At 45.3% G+C, this 18,283-nt stretch overlaps 1 protein-coding gene across 1 annotated transcript in view; it reads left to right on the top strand.

The window, feature by feature from the left end:
- Window positions 1-16,355, top strand: part of FIG4 (FIG4 phosphoinositide 5-phosphatase) — a 600,391-nt gene extending 584,036 nt beyond the window's left edge. The window contains 2 exon segments of the mRNA XM_029595282.1: window positions 15,674-15,716; window positions 15,718-16,355. Coding sequence (XP_029451142.1) covers window positions 15,674-15,716; window positions 15,718-15,852 — 178 coding nt within the window. The 3' untranslated portion in view covers window positions 15,853-16,355.
- Window positions 16,356-18,283: the final 1,928 nt, after the last annotated feature.

Raw genomic sequence — 18,283 nt, 5'->3', positions numbered from 1 at the left:
TGCACTGTTTCCTGAGCTAGGTCAGATGTAGATTTATAGATTAATGAATGCTTTGGCTATTGGTATTGAGTAAGGTCACCCAGTTTTAAATCATCAAAATACAGACCCCTTACAAGAAAAAGGAGATATAGATAGCCAAAATTGACAGGGAGTGAGGATGGCAGGTCCCGTCTGCCAGAAGAGTCCCTTTACATCTATTCAGCTGTCGCCCTCTTCATTCTATGCGTGTATGGTGGTGCTACATGGGTTGCTCGTCCACCTGCACAACACTTTTGTAAGTCAACTCTAGTTCGTCAAAATCAGCTTGGAGACTGGTCATTGAGTGATCTGAAATGCTGGAGAAGGGGGAAAGCAGGGGTCAGAGTTCCCAGAGAAGTGGCAGATAGTGTGTCATTGATCATATTTCTAGGAAGTTGGAAACCCTGCCACATTCCCAGGTACCCTATGACCTGCCTCCCATGTTTCCCCTAGCATTTGCCCTCTGGAGAAGTGGGAGATGGGTGAATGGTGGGGGTCTGTGTGTGGCGGACCCTTGCCAGGTTGGTGAAGGGTATTAGGCACCCTGGATGAGCCTTATAGCCTTAAGCCCCTTTCTTCCCAGCCCTCACCACAGACAATTGTAACCTCCTCTCCAGTTTAGGAGCCAGGAGGGTAGGAGCATATAAGGGTCCCGGGCCCAGTCCTTTAACTCATCACAGTCCCAAGCCCTGGGACAGGGTACTTTTCCAATGGGGAGGGAGGGAATAATGGCAGGGCTGACTTGTTTCAGTGCCCTGAGGAGGTATTAAGCTTCTTTCCCATCGATAGCAGGGCTGAATTAGCCATGCTGTCTGGGAGCGTCTCACGACAGGTCAGTAGGCGGTCGTGAGACGCCTACTCTGTACAGCTGCACGGTGAGCTTCCTGCGCAATTGCCTTGTTACCTCAGTCTCTTTTTTTCAGTCTGCACACGGGGTTTTTCTCCTCCTCGTCTCTGAAGAGATTTTTTCTCAAATTTTGTTTTTTCTTCAATTCTTATAGGCAGTGATGGCTCCTAAGCCATCTGGATTTAAGTACTGCCAATGCGGTAAAATTATGTCCATTACAGATGGACATAATTACTGCTATATTTGCCTGGGACCAGAACACGACCAAGTCTCATGCCGGGACTGTGCTCGTATGTCTCCCAAAGCCCAAAGGAAGAGCGCAGAAAAAATTGCATGCCTAAAGGTATCGTCAACACAGTCTTCGCCGGGACCGTCGAAGAGACTGAAGAAGACTCCATCTAAAAGGACTGTGTCGCTAGAGGGTACCTCGGCCAGGTCGGTCAATCCACCAAGGCCAGCAAAGGGAGTTGAGGCCGCAACTCCTCTTTCACAGAAATCCCCTCATGAGCCACGTGGTTTTCAGTTTACTGAACCTGCTCGATCCCACTCATCGACACCGAAGGAGTCAGGTCATAAAAAATCAAATCGGCCGAAGCTGGACGGCGCATCAGTGCCAGGCTGCATGCATGGCACATAACTCATCGGCGCACAAGTCGGTGCATGATGTATCGGTGCACGACTCCCCGCACAAGACATCGGCGCACGGCTCCATGCACAAGTCCCCGGCGCACAGATGCACGCACACGACACATCAGTGCACAGTAACGCACACATCACATCGGCACACAACAGCGTGCACAACGACACGCACAGCACATCGGCGCACCACTCGGCACACAAAGGCGCATCCAAGCGTACAGCGTCTATGCCACGCGATGCAGCGGAGCATCATGAATTAAAACGTGCGAAGCTATCGATTCAACCTCGAATTCCGATGCACAGGACATCAGTCTTGACGCAGCCTATACTGCTAAGTCAGGAATCTCTTAAAAAGTCACAAAAGGCGACTGAGAGAGAGGTGAGGGCTACCTGGAAACCGGAGAAACATTCTGTCCCTGAATCGGTACGGCTGTGCTGGATTTTGGAAGCCTTTGCCCGGGACCAGAGAAGGGCTCAGAACCCCGCCCCCCGACTCCTGACGTAAGCGGAAGGAACCCAGGCGCCCATAAAATCGGCGCAGGAGAGACTTTTGTTGTGACTGAGAGAGAGGTGAGGGCTACCTGGAAACCGGAGAAACATTCTGTCCCTGAATCGGTACGGCTGTGCTGGATTTTGGAAGCCTTTGCCCGGGACCAGAGAAGGGCTCAGAACCCCGCCCCCGACTCCTGACATAAGCGGAAGGAACCCAGGTGCCCATAAAATCCGCGCAGGAGTGGCGCACCGCCAAAGCCGTGCGCCCTAAGGGGCGCGCCGGCTTGTTCCGGCTTAGTCCGGAGAAGGACGGGAGGACGGAGGTTCCCTCACGGATCAAATCAGTTCGCCATTAAGGGAGACAGAGAGTCAAGAAGGTGTTTTTAGGGAGCTCGCCGTTAGTTTCCGGATCCAGTTACTCCAAACAATACTTGTAGATTTACTAAATGCCTCATAAAAGGAAAGGCAAAGTTCGGGTCTATCCACCAGACCCGAACTCAGCTGCCGGACAACGACTGATTTCAGAATTCGCCCTACAACCACAGCAAATAAGGGCTTCAGTCCCCATTGGTGAGCAGGCGAGAGGAGAGTCTTACTCACCCGGGGAACTTTCACTGAGCCCTCCCGAATACAGAACGCCATCGAGAACTATGCCCCGAATGGCTGACCGAGGAGTTGAGCTGCAATCTGAGGATAGTATCAGACAGAGCTCGCTGGGTGGCCCAGACGTTAGCCAAACGAGTGGAGTGGAGGGAGTTATCCAGGACCCTCAAGAAAGTGGAATGCTGGGAGAAGGAGGAAGAATGAGAAGGGTATTCCCTATAACACCGATTGAAACCGACGATAGCGCCGGACTTGGGGTAAGGAACCCTCCCCAGCAATTAAACAAACCGGCGGTGATAACCCTAGAGAACATCTGGGAATTAGTAGCAGGAATGTCTTTTAAATTAGATATTCAGACCCAAAAACTGGATGAGATAGTTGCTAAGGTCAGTGTCCTCGAATCAGACACAAAATCTAAATTTATTGAGCAAGATAACTCTATTTTAAAAATACATGAGGATATCAAAAGCCTACAAAATGCAAACGCTGCAATGATCTCAGAAAAAATATCATCGTTAAGACGAATTGAATCTATAGAAAATTATATGAGACATTTAAATCTTAGAATGTTAAATTTCCCTGTTATTGCAGGGGAAATTCCTCTATTGTCATTTAAGAGATATGCAACTGAGGCATTAAAAATTCCAAATGAAATGATACCACCAGTTAAAAAGCTTTTCTTTTTACATAAAAAAACCAGCACACCGTTAACAGCTCCCTTGCAATCTGATTTTCAGAATTTGACAGAATATCTAGAAAATTCTAATATTGAAATAATGGATCGTGCGGTTCTTTTTGTTACCTTTTTTGATGAAATGGCGGTATCTCTGATAATGAAGAGTTACTTTAAAAACATAAATGTTTCCTTTTTAGGGTGTCAAATTCGAGTGTACCCTGACCTAGCCAAATCTACGCAGCAGCGTAGGAAAGATTTCCTAGTTATGAGACCTGAGACTTTAGCATTAGGGGGTAGTTTTAAGTTACGATACCCCTGTAAATGTATAATTCAACTTGCCAGGAATACGTATGTTTTCTTTGTACCAAAACAGTTGAGGGCCTTTATTTCTGAGAGGAGGCTTCCTGATGAAGGATAACGGGAATAGATATATATATATCTGTGGTTTAAACATCTAACTTTGCAATATGCTTATAGTATATACTCCTTATAAATTTATGTCTCTACTTTCTCCCTGTTTCCTATGTAACTAGAGAACGAGAATTGTTAAATGTTTTTTGTTGTATTGAGGTTTTTTTTGCCTTAAATTATATTTTCTGAAATATCTCTGTATTGCCTATACAAATGTTCTATTTGTATATTATGTAAAATAATTATATATAAATAATTTAAAAAAAAAAAAAAAGTCACAAAAAACGAAACATCTAACATCTTCAAAACCTAGTGACACAGATTCTGACCAGCATCTGGAACTAGTCTCTGTCCATGACGCTGACACCTCTAGCGAAGATTATGATTCTCATGGGTCTTCCCTTAGTAGACCACAATCCCCTCCTCAAGACTTGCTCATAGCAGCAATGCCTCCAGGACCTGCACTACCTCTCGCATCTAAAGCGATGTTACAGATTTCGCAGGCATTAAATACTTTTCTTCAAGATCTAAACACGGTACATCCTCAGCCTTCACTTGCGCCTTCTCAGCCTTCACCAACTCCACTCCTTCCCTCTCAGCCACCAGCACCGTCTCCAATTGCTGATCGACCAGACTCGCCATGGCCATCGTCCCCTGGCTCATCTACAGTTTTTCCATCTGACCCTCCAGAAAGTCTCCCGGAACCTTATTCCCCTCCCGAAGACTTGTCCTATGCAAAGTTCATTGAGAAAGTAGGCTCTCTTTTAAATATCGAGACGGGAAAGATTCCTGATCCTAGGACAGAGGTTCTTGGAGTACTGAAAATATTTGAAATGCCTCCAAAGCCAACAGCTCTACCACCATATACAGTACTGGATATAGTCCTTCGTAAAATGTTTGAGAAACCTTTTACCACCACAGCTACATCAAGGAAAACGGACTTCAAGTACCATATACGTAATTCAACAATTTACGATTTCACATAATTGCCACACAACTCAGTAGTAGTAGAATCTGCATTATCAAAGGCAAAAAGGTCAAAACTTCATGCCAATTCACCACCAGGGAAGGACCATTCATCCATGCTAGCAACAAAAATTCAACACCATCAGTTTTACATAATCCAGTATTTATTTGAATGTTTTGAGAGATTACGTCCCATATGATTAGCCTCTGATAATACTCTTCCCCAGCCATTTACAGACATGGAAGAAGGACTTCGCCATCTACGTTGTTCTGTGTATGAGTCGTTTGAGTCTTCCGCAAGATCTTCGGCTACAGCTATAGCAGCAAGATGAATGGCATGGTTGAGAGCGAGCGCTATAAGAGAGGATATCCACGATAAGTTAGCGGACATACCATGTCTAGGAGACAATCATTTTAGTGAGAGGTTTGTGGAAACCATTACTCTTCTTAAAGAACAGAGTACCACGGTACTGTCACTCACTTCTCCTACGGACCCCATACCTCGTCCAGGAAATTTTACCCTTCATTCAGGAAGAAATCCTACTCAAGGGCACCCTTTAAACCATACAATACCTATCGAACACAAAATTATTCCCACCAGAGATACCAATCTAAGACTCATCAATCCCATGGTCAACCTCGTCAACAACGACCACAAAAGCCAGCACCAGCACCCCCTCAAAAACAGACTTCATCTTTTTGAGCTATCCCGAGCCACCTCCACCACCATACATAGGAGGTCGCCTCCGGCTATTTTATGCCAATTGGGAGGCAATTACCTCAGATTCTTGGGTGTTGAACATCATAATGGAAGGCTACCAGATAAATTTTGTAACACTCCCATGCCTCCCTCATATTCCCTCCCCCCAGAATACATCAGCCCACTCACTGTACCTTCAGAAACAGTTACAAAATCTACAAAGCCAAAAATCCATTCAAAGATTTCCAATATCACAGGAAAATCAGGGATTCTACTCCCATTATTTCTTTATCCCAAAAAAGTCCGGAGGTCTTCGACCTATCTTAGACCTACGGAATCTCAACAAACACATTCAGAAAGAAAATTCAAGATGACGTCTCTAAAGACTATTCTTTCCCTCCGACAGCCCAACGACTGGTTATGTTCCATAGACTTGAAGGATGTGTACTCCCATATACCCATGCACCCTTCTTCCTGGCAATACCTTTGCTTTCAAGCTCAGAACAGCCACTATCGATACAAAGTTCTACCCTTTGACCTATCTTCGGCCCCAAGAGTGTTCACAAAATGTTTAGCAGTGGTAGTGGCTCACCTCAGACAACTGTCAATCCAGATATTTCCCTATCTGGACAACTGGCTTTTAGTAGCCTCGGATCAGGCTACTCTACGGAATCACATGTTCCAATCAATTGCCTTCAGACATTGGGCTTCATAATAAATTACGAGAAGTCCAACCTGCAACAGACCCAAATACTACAGTTCATTGGAGCGCTCATAGATACAACACAACAGAGAGCGTACCTTCCGCAGGGCAGGATTCAAACGCTATCCTCACTAGCTTGATGTCTATGCAACCGATCATATACTTCGGCGCGTCAAGTCCTCCAGTTACTGGGTCACATAGCGGCAGCTATCCATGTAGTTCCCTACACCAGACTACACATGCGCCGCCTACAATGGGGACTAAAGAGTCAATGGTCTCAATACTTTCAACCCCGCTCAACCAGGATACAACTTACAACTCAAATGCGCATCGACATTCGATGGTGGAAAAACACCAACAACCTGACCTCGGGAGCACCTTTCCAGTTACCTCCCCATCAACTTACACTCACAACGGATGCATCCAGGAGGGGCTGGGGAGCCCATCTGAGCAATCTAAAGACTCAAGGTCTCTGGTCTCCTCAGGAGAGCACACAATAGATCAACCTCCTGGAACTTCGAGCCATCTGGAAAGCGCTTCAAACCTTCTCCCCTCAAGTTCGAGGCAAGCATCTCATGGGATACACAGACAACCAAGTCGCCATGTTCTACATAAACAAGGAAGGAGGGTCAGGTTCATGGATCCTCTGTCGGGAAACACTTCGAATACTGACGTGGGCAATAGCAAACAAAGTTTCAATGCAAGCCACTTACCTCCTGGGTTTAGACAACATCATGACAGATCGCCTCAGCAGAATATTTCATCCACACGAATGGACTTTGAATCCAGAAGTAGCAACAAGGATCTTTCAACGCTGAGGCAACCTGATAATAGATCTCTTTGCCACAGAGAGCAACCGTCAAACACAAGCATTTTGCTCCATTTACCTGAGCAAACTTCGTCATGCTCCAGATGCCTTTCTCATCCCATAGATGGAGGGCTTGCTCTAAGCTTACCCACCCATTCTGTTAATTTCAAGGACAATTCAGAAATACATCTGAGACACAGTGAATATGATCCTCATAGCTCCAGCATGGCCAAGGCAGCCCTGGTATCCGTATCTCATGCGGCTCTCCATTCACCTACCAATTCCACTGGAGAACCATCCAAGTCTGTTAACTCAGGAAGGAGGGTCCCTCCTTCATCCAATGCATCATTCCCGCCACCTGACAGCTTGGAGGTTGAAAGGCATTTATTAAGCCACCTGGGACTGCCATCTCATCTTGAAGACATTCTCATTGCATCCAGGAAACCTTCAACCAGACGTAACTATGCAGGAAAGTGGCAGCGTTACACAGAATGGTGCAAACCATGACAACTAGATCCGTTCTCATCAACAGCCAAGCATACACTCTACCTTGATGGTCTAGCGTTGGCTTCCGTTCGTGTGCATGTTAGCGCTATTGCAGCTTTCCACCACTCTCATAATGGACTTCCCATTTCCAACCATCCGTTGATCTCCAGATTCATGCAGGGCATGCTACGCCTACGGCCACCGGTGTCAAAGCCACCTATACCATGGAATCTCAATATAGTCCTTGAACAGCTAATGCTGCCTCCTTTCGAGCCATTAGATTCATGCCACATTAAATACCTCACATGGAAAATGGTTTTTCTAGTGGCCGTCACATCAGCACAGAGAGTAAGTGAGCTACAAGCCTTGGTTCACTATTCTCCTTATTTAGAATTTTACCATGATAAGGTCACTCTTTGGCCTCATCCTACTTTCCTTCCTAAAGTAGTATCGGCTTTCCACATAAACCAGTCAATTACATTGCCAATCTTCAAACCTAAACCTCATCATAATGACCGAGACAAGCATAAGAACATAAGAAAATGGCATACTGGGTCAGACCAAGGGTCCATCAAGCCCAGCATCCTGTTTCCAACAATGGCCAATCCAGGCCATAAGAACCTGGCAAGTACCCAAAAACTAAGTCTATTCCATGTTACCATTGCTAATGGCAGTGGCTATTCTCTAAGTGAACTTAATAGCAGGTACTGGACTTCTCCTCCAAGAACTTGTCCAATCCTTTTTTAAACACAGCTATACTAACTGCATTAACCACATCCTCTGGCAACAAATTCCAGAGTTTAATTGTGCATTGAGTAAACAAGAACTTTCTCCGATTAGTTTTAAATGTGCCCCATGCTAACTTCATGAAGTGCCCCCTAGTCTTTCTATTATCCGAAAGAGTAAATAACCGATTCACAACTGCTCATTCTAGATCTCATGATTTTAAACATCTCTATCATATCCCCCCTTAGCCGTCTCTTCTCCAAGCTGAAAAGTCCTAACCTCTTTAGTCTTTCCTCATAGGGGAGCTGTTCATTCCCCTTATCATTTTGGTAGCCCTTCTCTGTACCTTCTCCATCTCAATTATATGTTTTTTGTAATGCGGCGACCAGAATTGTACACAGTATTCAAGGTGCGGTCTCACCATGGAGCGATACAGAGGCATTATGATATTTTCCGTTTCATTCGCCATTCCCTTTCTAATAATTCCCAACATTCTGTTTGCTTTTTTGACTGCCGCAGCACACTGAACTGACGATTTCAATGTGTTATCCACTATGACGCCTAGATCTCTTTCTTGGGTTGTAGCACCTATTATGGAACCCAACATTGTGTAATTATAGCATGGGTTATTTTTCCCTATATGCATCACCTTGCACTTATCCACATTAAATTTCATCTGCCATTTGGATGCCCAATTTTCCAGTCTCACAAGGTCTTCCTGCAATTTATCACAATCTGCTTGTGATTTGACTACTCTGAACAATTTTGTGTCATCTGCAAATTTGATTACCTCACTCGTCATATTTCTTTCCAGATCATTTATAAATATATTGAAAATAAGGGTCCCAATACAGATCCCTGAGGCACTCCACTGTCCACTCCCTTCCATTGAGAAAATTGTCCATTTAATCCTACTCTCTGTTTCCTGTCTTTTAGCCAGTTTGCAATCCACGAAAGGACATCGCAACCTATACCATGACTTTTTACTTTTCCTAGAAGCCTCTCATGAGGAGCTTTGTCAAACACCTTCTGAAAATCCAAGTATATTACATCTACCGGTTCACCTTTATCCACATGTTTATTAACTCCTTCAAAAAAGTGAAGCAAATTTGTGAGGCAAGACTTGCCTTGGGTAAAGCCATGCTGACTTTGTTCCATTAAACCATGTCTTTCTATATGTTCTTTGATTTTGATGTTTAGAACACTTTCCACTATTTTTCCTGGCACTGAAGTCAGGCTAAATGGTCTGTAGTTTCCCGGATCGCCCCTGGAGCCCTTTTTAAATATTGGGGTTACATTTGCTATCCTCCAGTCTTCAGGTACAATGGATGATTTTAATGATAGGTTACAAATTTTTACTAATAGGTCTGAAATTTCATTTTTTAGTTCCTTCAGAACTCTGGGGTGTATACCATCCGGTCCAGGTGATTTACTACTCTTCAGTTTGTCAATCAGGTCTACCACATCTTCTAGGTTCACCGTGATTTGATTCAGTCCATCTGAATCATTACCCATGAAAACCTTCTCCATTACGGGTACCTCCCCAACATCCTCTTCAGTAAACACCAAAGCAAAGAAATCATTTAATCTTTCTGCGATGGCCTTATCTTCTCTAAGTGCCCCTTTAACCCCTCGATCATCTAGTGGTCCAACTGACTCCCTCACAAGCTTCTGCACTTTTTAGACTGTAAAAGAGCATTAGCTTATTACAAACAAAGGACTCAATCTCAAGGAAGACCATCTCAATTGTTCCTCTCCTTTAACCCTAATAATCCAAACCAACCTGTCTCCAAAAGAAGCATTGCTAGTTGGCTATCCCAATGCATTGAATTCTGCTACAATAAACGTTCTATTGTTTTGAGCAACAAACCAAAAGCACACCAGATACGAGCAACAGCAGCATCTGTTGCGCATTTAAGAAGAGTTCTGTTACTGGACATCTTCAAAGCGGCAACTTGGTCTTCTCTTCATACTTTCACATCTCACTACTGTATCAGACAGCAAGCATCTTGCAATGCAGCTCTGGGTTCGGCAGTTCTATCAACCCTAAATACAGAATAAGACTGTCTACCTTTATTGAAGGGTAGTGTCCTCAACTCATAAAAAGCTTACTATATGGACACAACCCGGGAGCTTGGGACTCCCAGACAGCATGGCTAATTCAGCCTTGCTATCGAGGGGAAAAAGCAAGTTTGCTTACCGTAAACAGTGTTTCCGTAGATAGCAGGATGAATTAGCCATGCGATCCCTTCCCACCTCCCTAGACAGTCTACAGATTCTACCAAAAAACGTTTTCCACGTACATCTCGCTTGGCTACAAGAGACTGAGGTAACAAGACAATCACACAGGAAGCTCACCGGGCAGACGTACAGAGTTCAAAACTCTGTACTAACTGAGAAAACTCCGCCTACTGACCGGTCGTGAGACGGTCCCAAACAGCGTGGCTAATTCATCCTGCTATCTATGGAAACACCGTTTACGGTAAGCAAACTTGCTTTTTCATCTCCAAGGGATGTGTGTACCAACAACATACACTGGAGACTCAAAGTGAATGTCCAAATGAAATCTTTACTGTCAGAATTCTTAAGTAGTAGAAATGGCACTTTCATGCCAGATCTTGATATGAAAAGGTGAACTTTACAGTTTCAGATTTTATCTCTGCAAGTGTGTCTCAGTTTTGGGCAGGGAAACTCTCACCCTTCAGGACTTGGAAAAATAATGTCCCCAGTTAGACAGGTTATTCTTTGGACAGAAAACCCATTCCAAAAATGGCAAAAAGATGACAGTCTATGCATAGACATTCCACTTTACCTCCTCTCCCCAAGGGGAAATCTCCAGTGGTGGCCTCATTCTCTTCTTTACATGACAAAGATGGTCTTTCTTTAGGAAAGGTCCTGATAGTGGGAAACATTTAGCTTTCTCAAGGTGTTCCCTCCTGAGAGCAGGAAGGGTGAGTACAAACTTCCTCCCAAGCAACTCAAAAATGAAGGAAAATCCGGCATCATCCTGCATTGGGTCGAACCTGATCCAGCCCCCTTGGTGTGGGCTGCAGAGCAGTGGAATTTTCCCTGCCTTCTGATTAAACCTAACCGAGCCAGGGGTACCAGGGCTCTCACAGAAAAAATCCCCACAGTCTAGAGTCCAAAAGCCCATACACAACCCTGAAGCTAGCACAGGTAAGCATTTGCCTCCTTCCAGATAGGGTAAAGATCCAGACTGGGAGAGGAACAAAGCTTCAATTTAGCTCAAACACTCTTACTCTCTTGAATCCTTATTCAAAGTGTGCCACAGCTAGCAATGCTGCAGGCTGTTTTTATAAACAGCGATGGGCTAGCCATTCCAGCAACCTCAGTGGAGAAACTGTTCTGAATGGTGCACCACCTCCCTCCACTACCTTTCCTATTCTAGCTCAAAGGGTTCAAGACTAGGGCCAAATAGTGATCATCTCAAAGAGTCGTCACACAGTTATAAATAATTTCACATGAAAAAAACATTCATAGTCTTCTGAAGTAAAAATATTGCAACGTGTGCTTTTCACACAGTGCACATCCCCCATCCTTTAACTGAGTCCTTTGCTGGCTCCGGGTCTGGTATCTCTGATGTAGTACCCCTCCTTGGCTCCTCTGTATACTCAGTTGCTGGAGTCTCCACAGCTCCATCCTCTGGGCTCTCCGTGGATTCTTCCTCCAGGTTCTCCGCAGTGCCTCCCTCTGGGCTCTCCACTGTTTCCTCCTCTGTACCTTCTGCAGTGCCTTCCCCTGGGCTTTCTGCAGTTTCCTCATCTGTATATTCTACAGGGCTCCCTCTGGGCTATCCGAAGTTTCCAAGTCTGTACACTCTCACTACTTGCCCATGCCATTTGCTGGCTCTTCCGCAGCCTCACTCTCTGGGCTCTCCATGGGATTTCTTGCTTGCATTTCCATGCCCTCTTTCTCTGGGCTTCTCACAGGAGATGTTTCGGGACTCCCAGAAGTGTTTGGGCACACTACAGAGTCTTCCTTAGGACCTCCTGTAGCACCAACTTCCTGCCTCCTCCTGGGCAGTCTGTGTTGCCTTCTCCAGGGCTCTCTGTGACCCCTCTGAGTTCTTCACCACCCCCTTCTGAGGGCTTCTCACAGGAGAAGTCTCTGGACACTTGATAGTGTTTGGGCACCTTAAAGAGTCTTCCTCAGGACCACCTGTAGCACCTTCCTCTGGCCAATTGGTGATGCAGCCTGCTGGCCATTCTGTAGTACTCCCTCCTGAGCACTCTGTGTCGCCACATTTTGACAAGGCCCCAAGGCTCCACTCCAAATAGAAGTTGACCATAGCCCAGTGTATTTCCTGGTTCCGTTTTTGCTCCATCTAGGAACACTGACTCCTTGCAAGACTCTCCTGTAACCTTCTATCTCCAGGAGATTCTGGATCAGGGCTTCCCAGCTTCTTTCAGTCATGCTCTCAGACTGCTGCATTCTGGTGCTGCAGTATCCTAGCTGCTCCACTCCAGGTTTTTTCATGGCTGCACACCTTCCTTGCAGAGTGGTTTGCTTGCTGGAAGAGGGCCTCGTTCTGTTTCCATTCACTGCACTTACAGCCCACTCTGGTAGCTTTTCCAGGGCCACACCCTGTTCAGCACAGCATTGCTGCACCAGTGTTCCTTCGTCTTTTTTTTTTCAAGGCAAAAATAAAGGTTTAAAAAAAGCTTGCATAACCAGCAATAATTAATCACTTTTAATTTCCTATCATACCTTGAGTCTGGCTTCTGTTAGCCTGTACAAACCTACCACTTCCTGGCTGTCCCTGCAATTAGGCCCATTCACAGTTTCCTCTCTACCTGAAACTTTAAACTTTGATGGGGGGGTGGGGTCTTCAGTGCAGCTTCTGAGCCACAACCTTTCACAAGCTACCATGTTCTGTGCACCCCTGTGCACCCCTGTGCTCTATACTTTGTTTTAGAGCCATGGGCACTCTGTGTTCTGTACTACGTTTAGAAACACAGGTCCTCTTCATAATTCTTTCTGTACTCCAAACAAACACTTTCTTGGAGGCATGTATTCAAATCCCACTTCTGACACCATATGTGGGAATGAGCGGTGATTCTCACAGGCCTGGTTGCAGAAATTCAGTCTGACTCCAGCCTTTCTTAAAACATAATCTTTATTCACAGCTTCAGTCATATACATCACACTAGACTGCCTTTACCTTCAGACAGTATACTCTCTCTACTCACAGTTTGTACTGCTTCGATTCAGCTCAGTGTTTGTACAGTATTATGTTACAGGAGCTGCCTTCCTCCCAGAAACCTAGGCCTGGTCTGCCTATCCCCACCTGGATCCCAGCTCTTATTCCTCAGTCTCTGGTTATGCCCTCTGAACCCCACCTGCCCCGAAGGATCCCGCCACAGAGCATACTCTCCTTAGTGGATTTAATGTGAACCAGGCACCTAGCCTGGTCCTATACAGGTAAACAGGGGAACATTAGGGACACTGCCTCACAACTTCCTATTAGGAAAACAGAACAAGCCAAGCTGCTATAGATCCCAGGACAGAAATTACATGCCAGCAGAATATCAACCTCAGTTGCACATGCAGAACACAGACAAACCCTCGCCAAATACAGAGTAAATATACCGTAAAGTACAAATGTAAACATGCAGACAAAGACTGAACTGGAAACCACAAGAAACCAGATTTTGTATGCAGTGCAACAATGAAAAACAAACATTATCATTCCTCTTAACACAATAATAAAATCAAGAAATATAACATCAATCTTAACATTAAATTATGCTAATAGAAGGAATAAATATTTCAAAACAGCCGACAAATAAAGCATTCAATAATTATAAAAAATGTTTTAAGTTCTCAAAAAACAATAAAATATTTCAAAGCAACAGATACATCAAATAACACCCAGCAATGAAGGCTAATAGAATTTTTAAAATTCCCTGCTCTCCATACTTGGGATCTTTTGATTTCCAGTCTATTTGAGATTGTTGTGGATTGGGGGAGGGGGCCCACACAACTATACCCTCTCTCAAACACTCCCTCTCTCTCACACATACATTCACACTTGCACACAGGCTTTCACACACATCCTCTGTCTCTCTCACACATGCGTACAGCTTCTCTCACACACCCTTTTCTCTCAGATATGCACACTCATACATGCATACAGGCTATCTCACACACACACGTATTGTATACAGGTGCTCACGCGCTCATATATGTACCCAGGCACTCTCTCTTACACACACACACACACAGGTCTCGTACTCACCAACCCCTATCTCTCTCTCTCATACATGCACACACGTTCTTAGGGCCTACCCCTCTTTTTTAGCCACAGCTGGATGAGGGTCTGCCACGACCCTATTGGGCCTCTTTTTGGGCTGTGGTGGGATGGGGTCTGCCAGGCCTCTTTTCAGGACATTGCAGGAGGGAGTCTACCACACCTCTTTTCAACCACAGGCATTTTGGTAATCAAGTTGTGGAAAAGTGAGGCATCTGTCACAGGAGTGTTTTGGTGGGGGCACTTTTTGCCACCCCAAAAGTATTTCCACCTGCGGCTGCCTTCTCACTTTGCCTAGAGATAGAACCACCCCTGGTACTTTCCTCTGGTGAGCATCGTGCATGTAGTAGGGCTCTTAAATGCTGTAAAAATAAAAGTTTGCTCCTGGTTCAAATAAAAAAGCTGCTTTCTGGCTGCAGAGAGCACAGACGTTTGCTAAATAAGATATTCCTTACCAGTCTGCAGTGACATCCAATAATAACCATGAGCACCGTTGCATGATTTGCCAGTTGATGGGCATTGTTGGGGATCAGTAGGACATGTAGCAAAAGGGAAAGGTTTATCAGATTAGGAGGATTACTGCTTGTTGTATGCACACGAAGGTCATTGAAATAACCGTGATTTACCTTGTACAATGCTGATGTTGTAGAAACACTGTCAAGTTTCAAAGAGTGGAGCAGGAGTACCCTGTTAGCCTATCCAGCATAACATTAATTCTAAGAAAACCTCTGTAAGGTTAACAAGGCTTTGAAAATGCAAACTTTTAAGACTGATAAGTTCCCTTTCTCCTGTAGTAACATAGTAGCAGATAAAGACCCAAATGGACCATCCAGGCCACCCAGCAAAATGTTTAGGGTTGTAACTGCTGCTTTGTGCAGAAATGTTACACCTAAGGTTACCACAGGTTATCCTGTTTCTTCATTCTCATCCACTGTGTTTATCCCATGCCCTTTTGAACTCCCTTTTCCAGGAGGGCATTTTAGGCATGCACCACCGTTCACGGTTTCATAAGTAATTCCAAAAGCATGCGACTTTAACTGTCCATTACCCTTACCAAAAGCAAATTAAGTCAACTCAAATGCTCTGTTGATTTTCTTTTCACTAAATGTTTAAAGAATCCAATAAAGCTTAATTAAGAATCTCACACAAATCATCCTAATGGTGCTAACATTTCTGAAGGTTAAGAGTTGCTGATTTGCCCTTGGTGCTCATGTTGTTAAATTAGCAATTGCCCAGGGACGGATGCTGTGAAAAGGACACTTTAAATGAACTTCCCATCAATGCAGCTCTTCCACTGATATGGAATTTATGTGCTTGAATTTTGCAGGACTCCTATCTCATCGTTTTCCTGGGACAACATTTACGAGGTTGCAGCCTCCCAAAGTGGACAGAAAGTCGATCGAGATCTTTGCTGCTCACGTCCAGGCTTCTAGAGGCATCATGCAGATGCTGGGCAAGGAAGATGTTCTCATCTATCGAGAGTACATCAGAAATCGCTACATGTGAAGCCTGGAGAACAGGCTAAACAAAGCAAGTGGGCAAGGAAACCCGCAACCCGTGGACTGAAGCTTCATTCAGAGACGGGGACAGCTCAGGGGACTGGTACAGGTCACTGGTTCAAATCTGGCTCAGAACCAAAATTTGAAAGCCTTTGGGTGGCTGGTTGTCTCACTCCAGTCCCCACCATCTCATTTTAATTCTAATTAGCACCCTTGTTGACAGTCCCAGAAGAGAGATTGTGTAGACAGTGAGACTGACTTACCCTCCCATCTTAGAGAGGCATTTGGCAGGACAGTATGCATGGGGAAGCTTGCCCTGCAACTTTCCTGTGGATCAGTGGAGGAATTCGATATCCAGTACTGTTTCAAATATTGAATTCAATAGACAAAATTTGAATAAGTCTCTGTTTGCTTACATATAATGGATAAAATTGATAATTCCATCTTAAGTAGAAGAGCACAGTATCCAGAACTCGGTACTGAAAAAATAAATTGCTGAATTGTTTCAGAGCTGATGACATCATTATTTACCTGTCTGCCTTCAAATTATGAAATTAGCTGTGTGACATTCTCTTCTTTTGTTGAGGTTTCCGTAGTATCGTCAAATTTCAAATATGATTTTGCAAGCATGTCAGGATTAAGTAATTGTTTCTCCATTCAGAGAAGGAATCCAGATTTTGGTACCGCACAGCTGTATTTTTATATGCTAGGTAATTTCTGGAATATTGTTATTAACATTAGGCGACTGTAGCTCGGATGTGTTACAACCTGATTAGTTCAGCTGGAAGCAGCAGCAGCAGTGCACTGCTGTCTAAGCCACTGAGCAGGAGCACACGATACCAGGGACCAGAAAGAATTATTTATGGAACTGTTGGCACTCATTTCACTGGCAGAGTTTTCTCTCTTCCCGTGATGTAAAAGAAATAAAGGTACAGGTCATTTTGATGTCATTTCTGAAATCTCCCTGGTTGTTGAACTGAAGAAGGGCAAGTAGAAGAAATGAGGGATGGGGCTTGAAAGTATGCTTCATCCGCTGGAACTTTAAAAGGCCGAGGAGGGGAGACTGGGCAAAGTGTGGCAATCTGGCTGCCTTGGGTATCCAAGGAGGCACGGGATAGCCTGCAGAGAGCTACAGTGGTTACAGCCACGATGGCGGAAATTATAAAACACAGGAGAATAAAGGAGGTAACTTTCAAAGGAGTTGCTCGTGTAAATGTAACTTACTATCATAGCAATTTTCAAAGGAGTTACAAATATAAATGTAATATACTGTCGTAGCGCTTTTCAAGCAGGATGGTAGTCCTCACACATGGGTGACATCATCAGATGGATCCCGGCACGGAAAACTTCTGTCAAAGTTTCTAGAACTTTGACTGGGCACATTGAGCATGCCCAGTGAAAATATGAACCTTCGACTCTGGTGTCTGCCGCCTCTACTCCCAAGGACCATGGGGAACCGATGGAGGCGGCAGACACTAGAGTCGAAGTTTCAGATTTTTTTGATCCGAAGAGTTTTTCCATTTTATCAAGATGAGCCTGACGACCCTTGGGGGTCATTTGGTTGCAAAGACGACACCCCCGGATGTCATGCGATGCCCCCAGGCAGAGAATGCAAATGTCATGTAGATCCATGATGGACATGGTCCGCGGACACTGGGGGCATCAGTGAAAAACCAATGACACCATGAAAAAGAGCCGGCGAGCAGTTGATGACCGGCAAATACCGAGTACGGTACAGTCGGAAATCAACCGCATAGAAGGTGCAAAAAACTTACCACATGTGAGCGCGGTTCGGGAGATAGGCATTCTCCAGCGTCATCGCGCTCAAGACCTCTGGATCATCTCCATCCTCGGTGCTGGGGAAAGACCGGTCTGAGCAAACTTTGGAAGCATCATCACCAGTCACTATCATCACATGGTGCCGTGCTCAGGGCAGCATCGGGGTCCTCCGTGCTGCCCCCAAAGCAACCCCACGGAGAGGAGACATTAACCTCCATCATACCTGGGAGTCCTGGACGTTCCCCACTGACATTGGTACCAGGTACCGAGCCTCCCTGGGGCTCTGAGGAGGTTCTGGTCATGCCTCTTCCTGCTCCTATTCCCTCCATCCTCAGTTCGGTGGAATTCCAGAAGGAGCTGGACCACAGGATGCAACAGACGGTGCTCTGAGCCCTTCAGGGCATCGAGCCACCAGCTTCCACCGGTACCCCCCAGCGTCCGAGCCGGCCCCTGCAATGCTGGTGCTGCTGCTAGAGCGACTTGATGTCCTCTTGGGCGTTCTGCCCACGCAGCTGCCACCGGCGCCCAAGGTTCTCCTGACACCCCAGTGGCTGCCAAGTCCTCCCCCATCAACATTGTGGGTGCTTTGGAGGAAGACAGTACCTCCCATGTGGGGCACCATCGGTGCTGGTGCCACGCACACTCTTGCCCACTCCAGT

The sequence above is a fragment of the Rhinatrema bivittatum genome, chromosome 3 (assembly GCF_901001135.1).
Source record: "Rhinatrema bivittatum chromosome 3, aRhiBiv1.1, whole genome shotgun sequence".
Taxonomy (NCBI): Eukaryota; Metazoa; Chordata; class Amphibia; order Gymnophiona; family Rhinatrematidae; genus Rhinatrema; species Rhinatrema bivittatum.
Note: the sequence above shows the minus strand (reverse complement) of the source record. Positions and strands in the feature narration are given on the sequence as shown.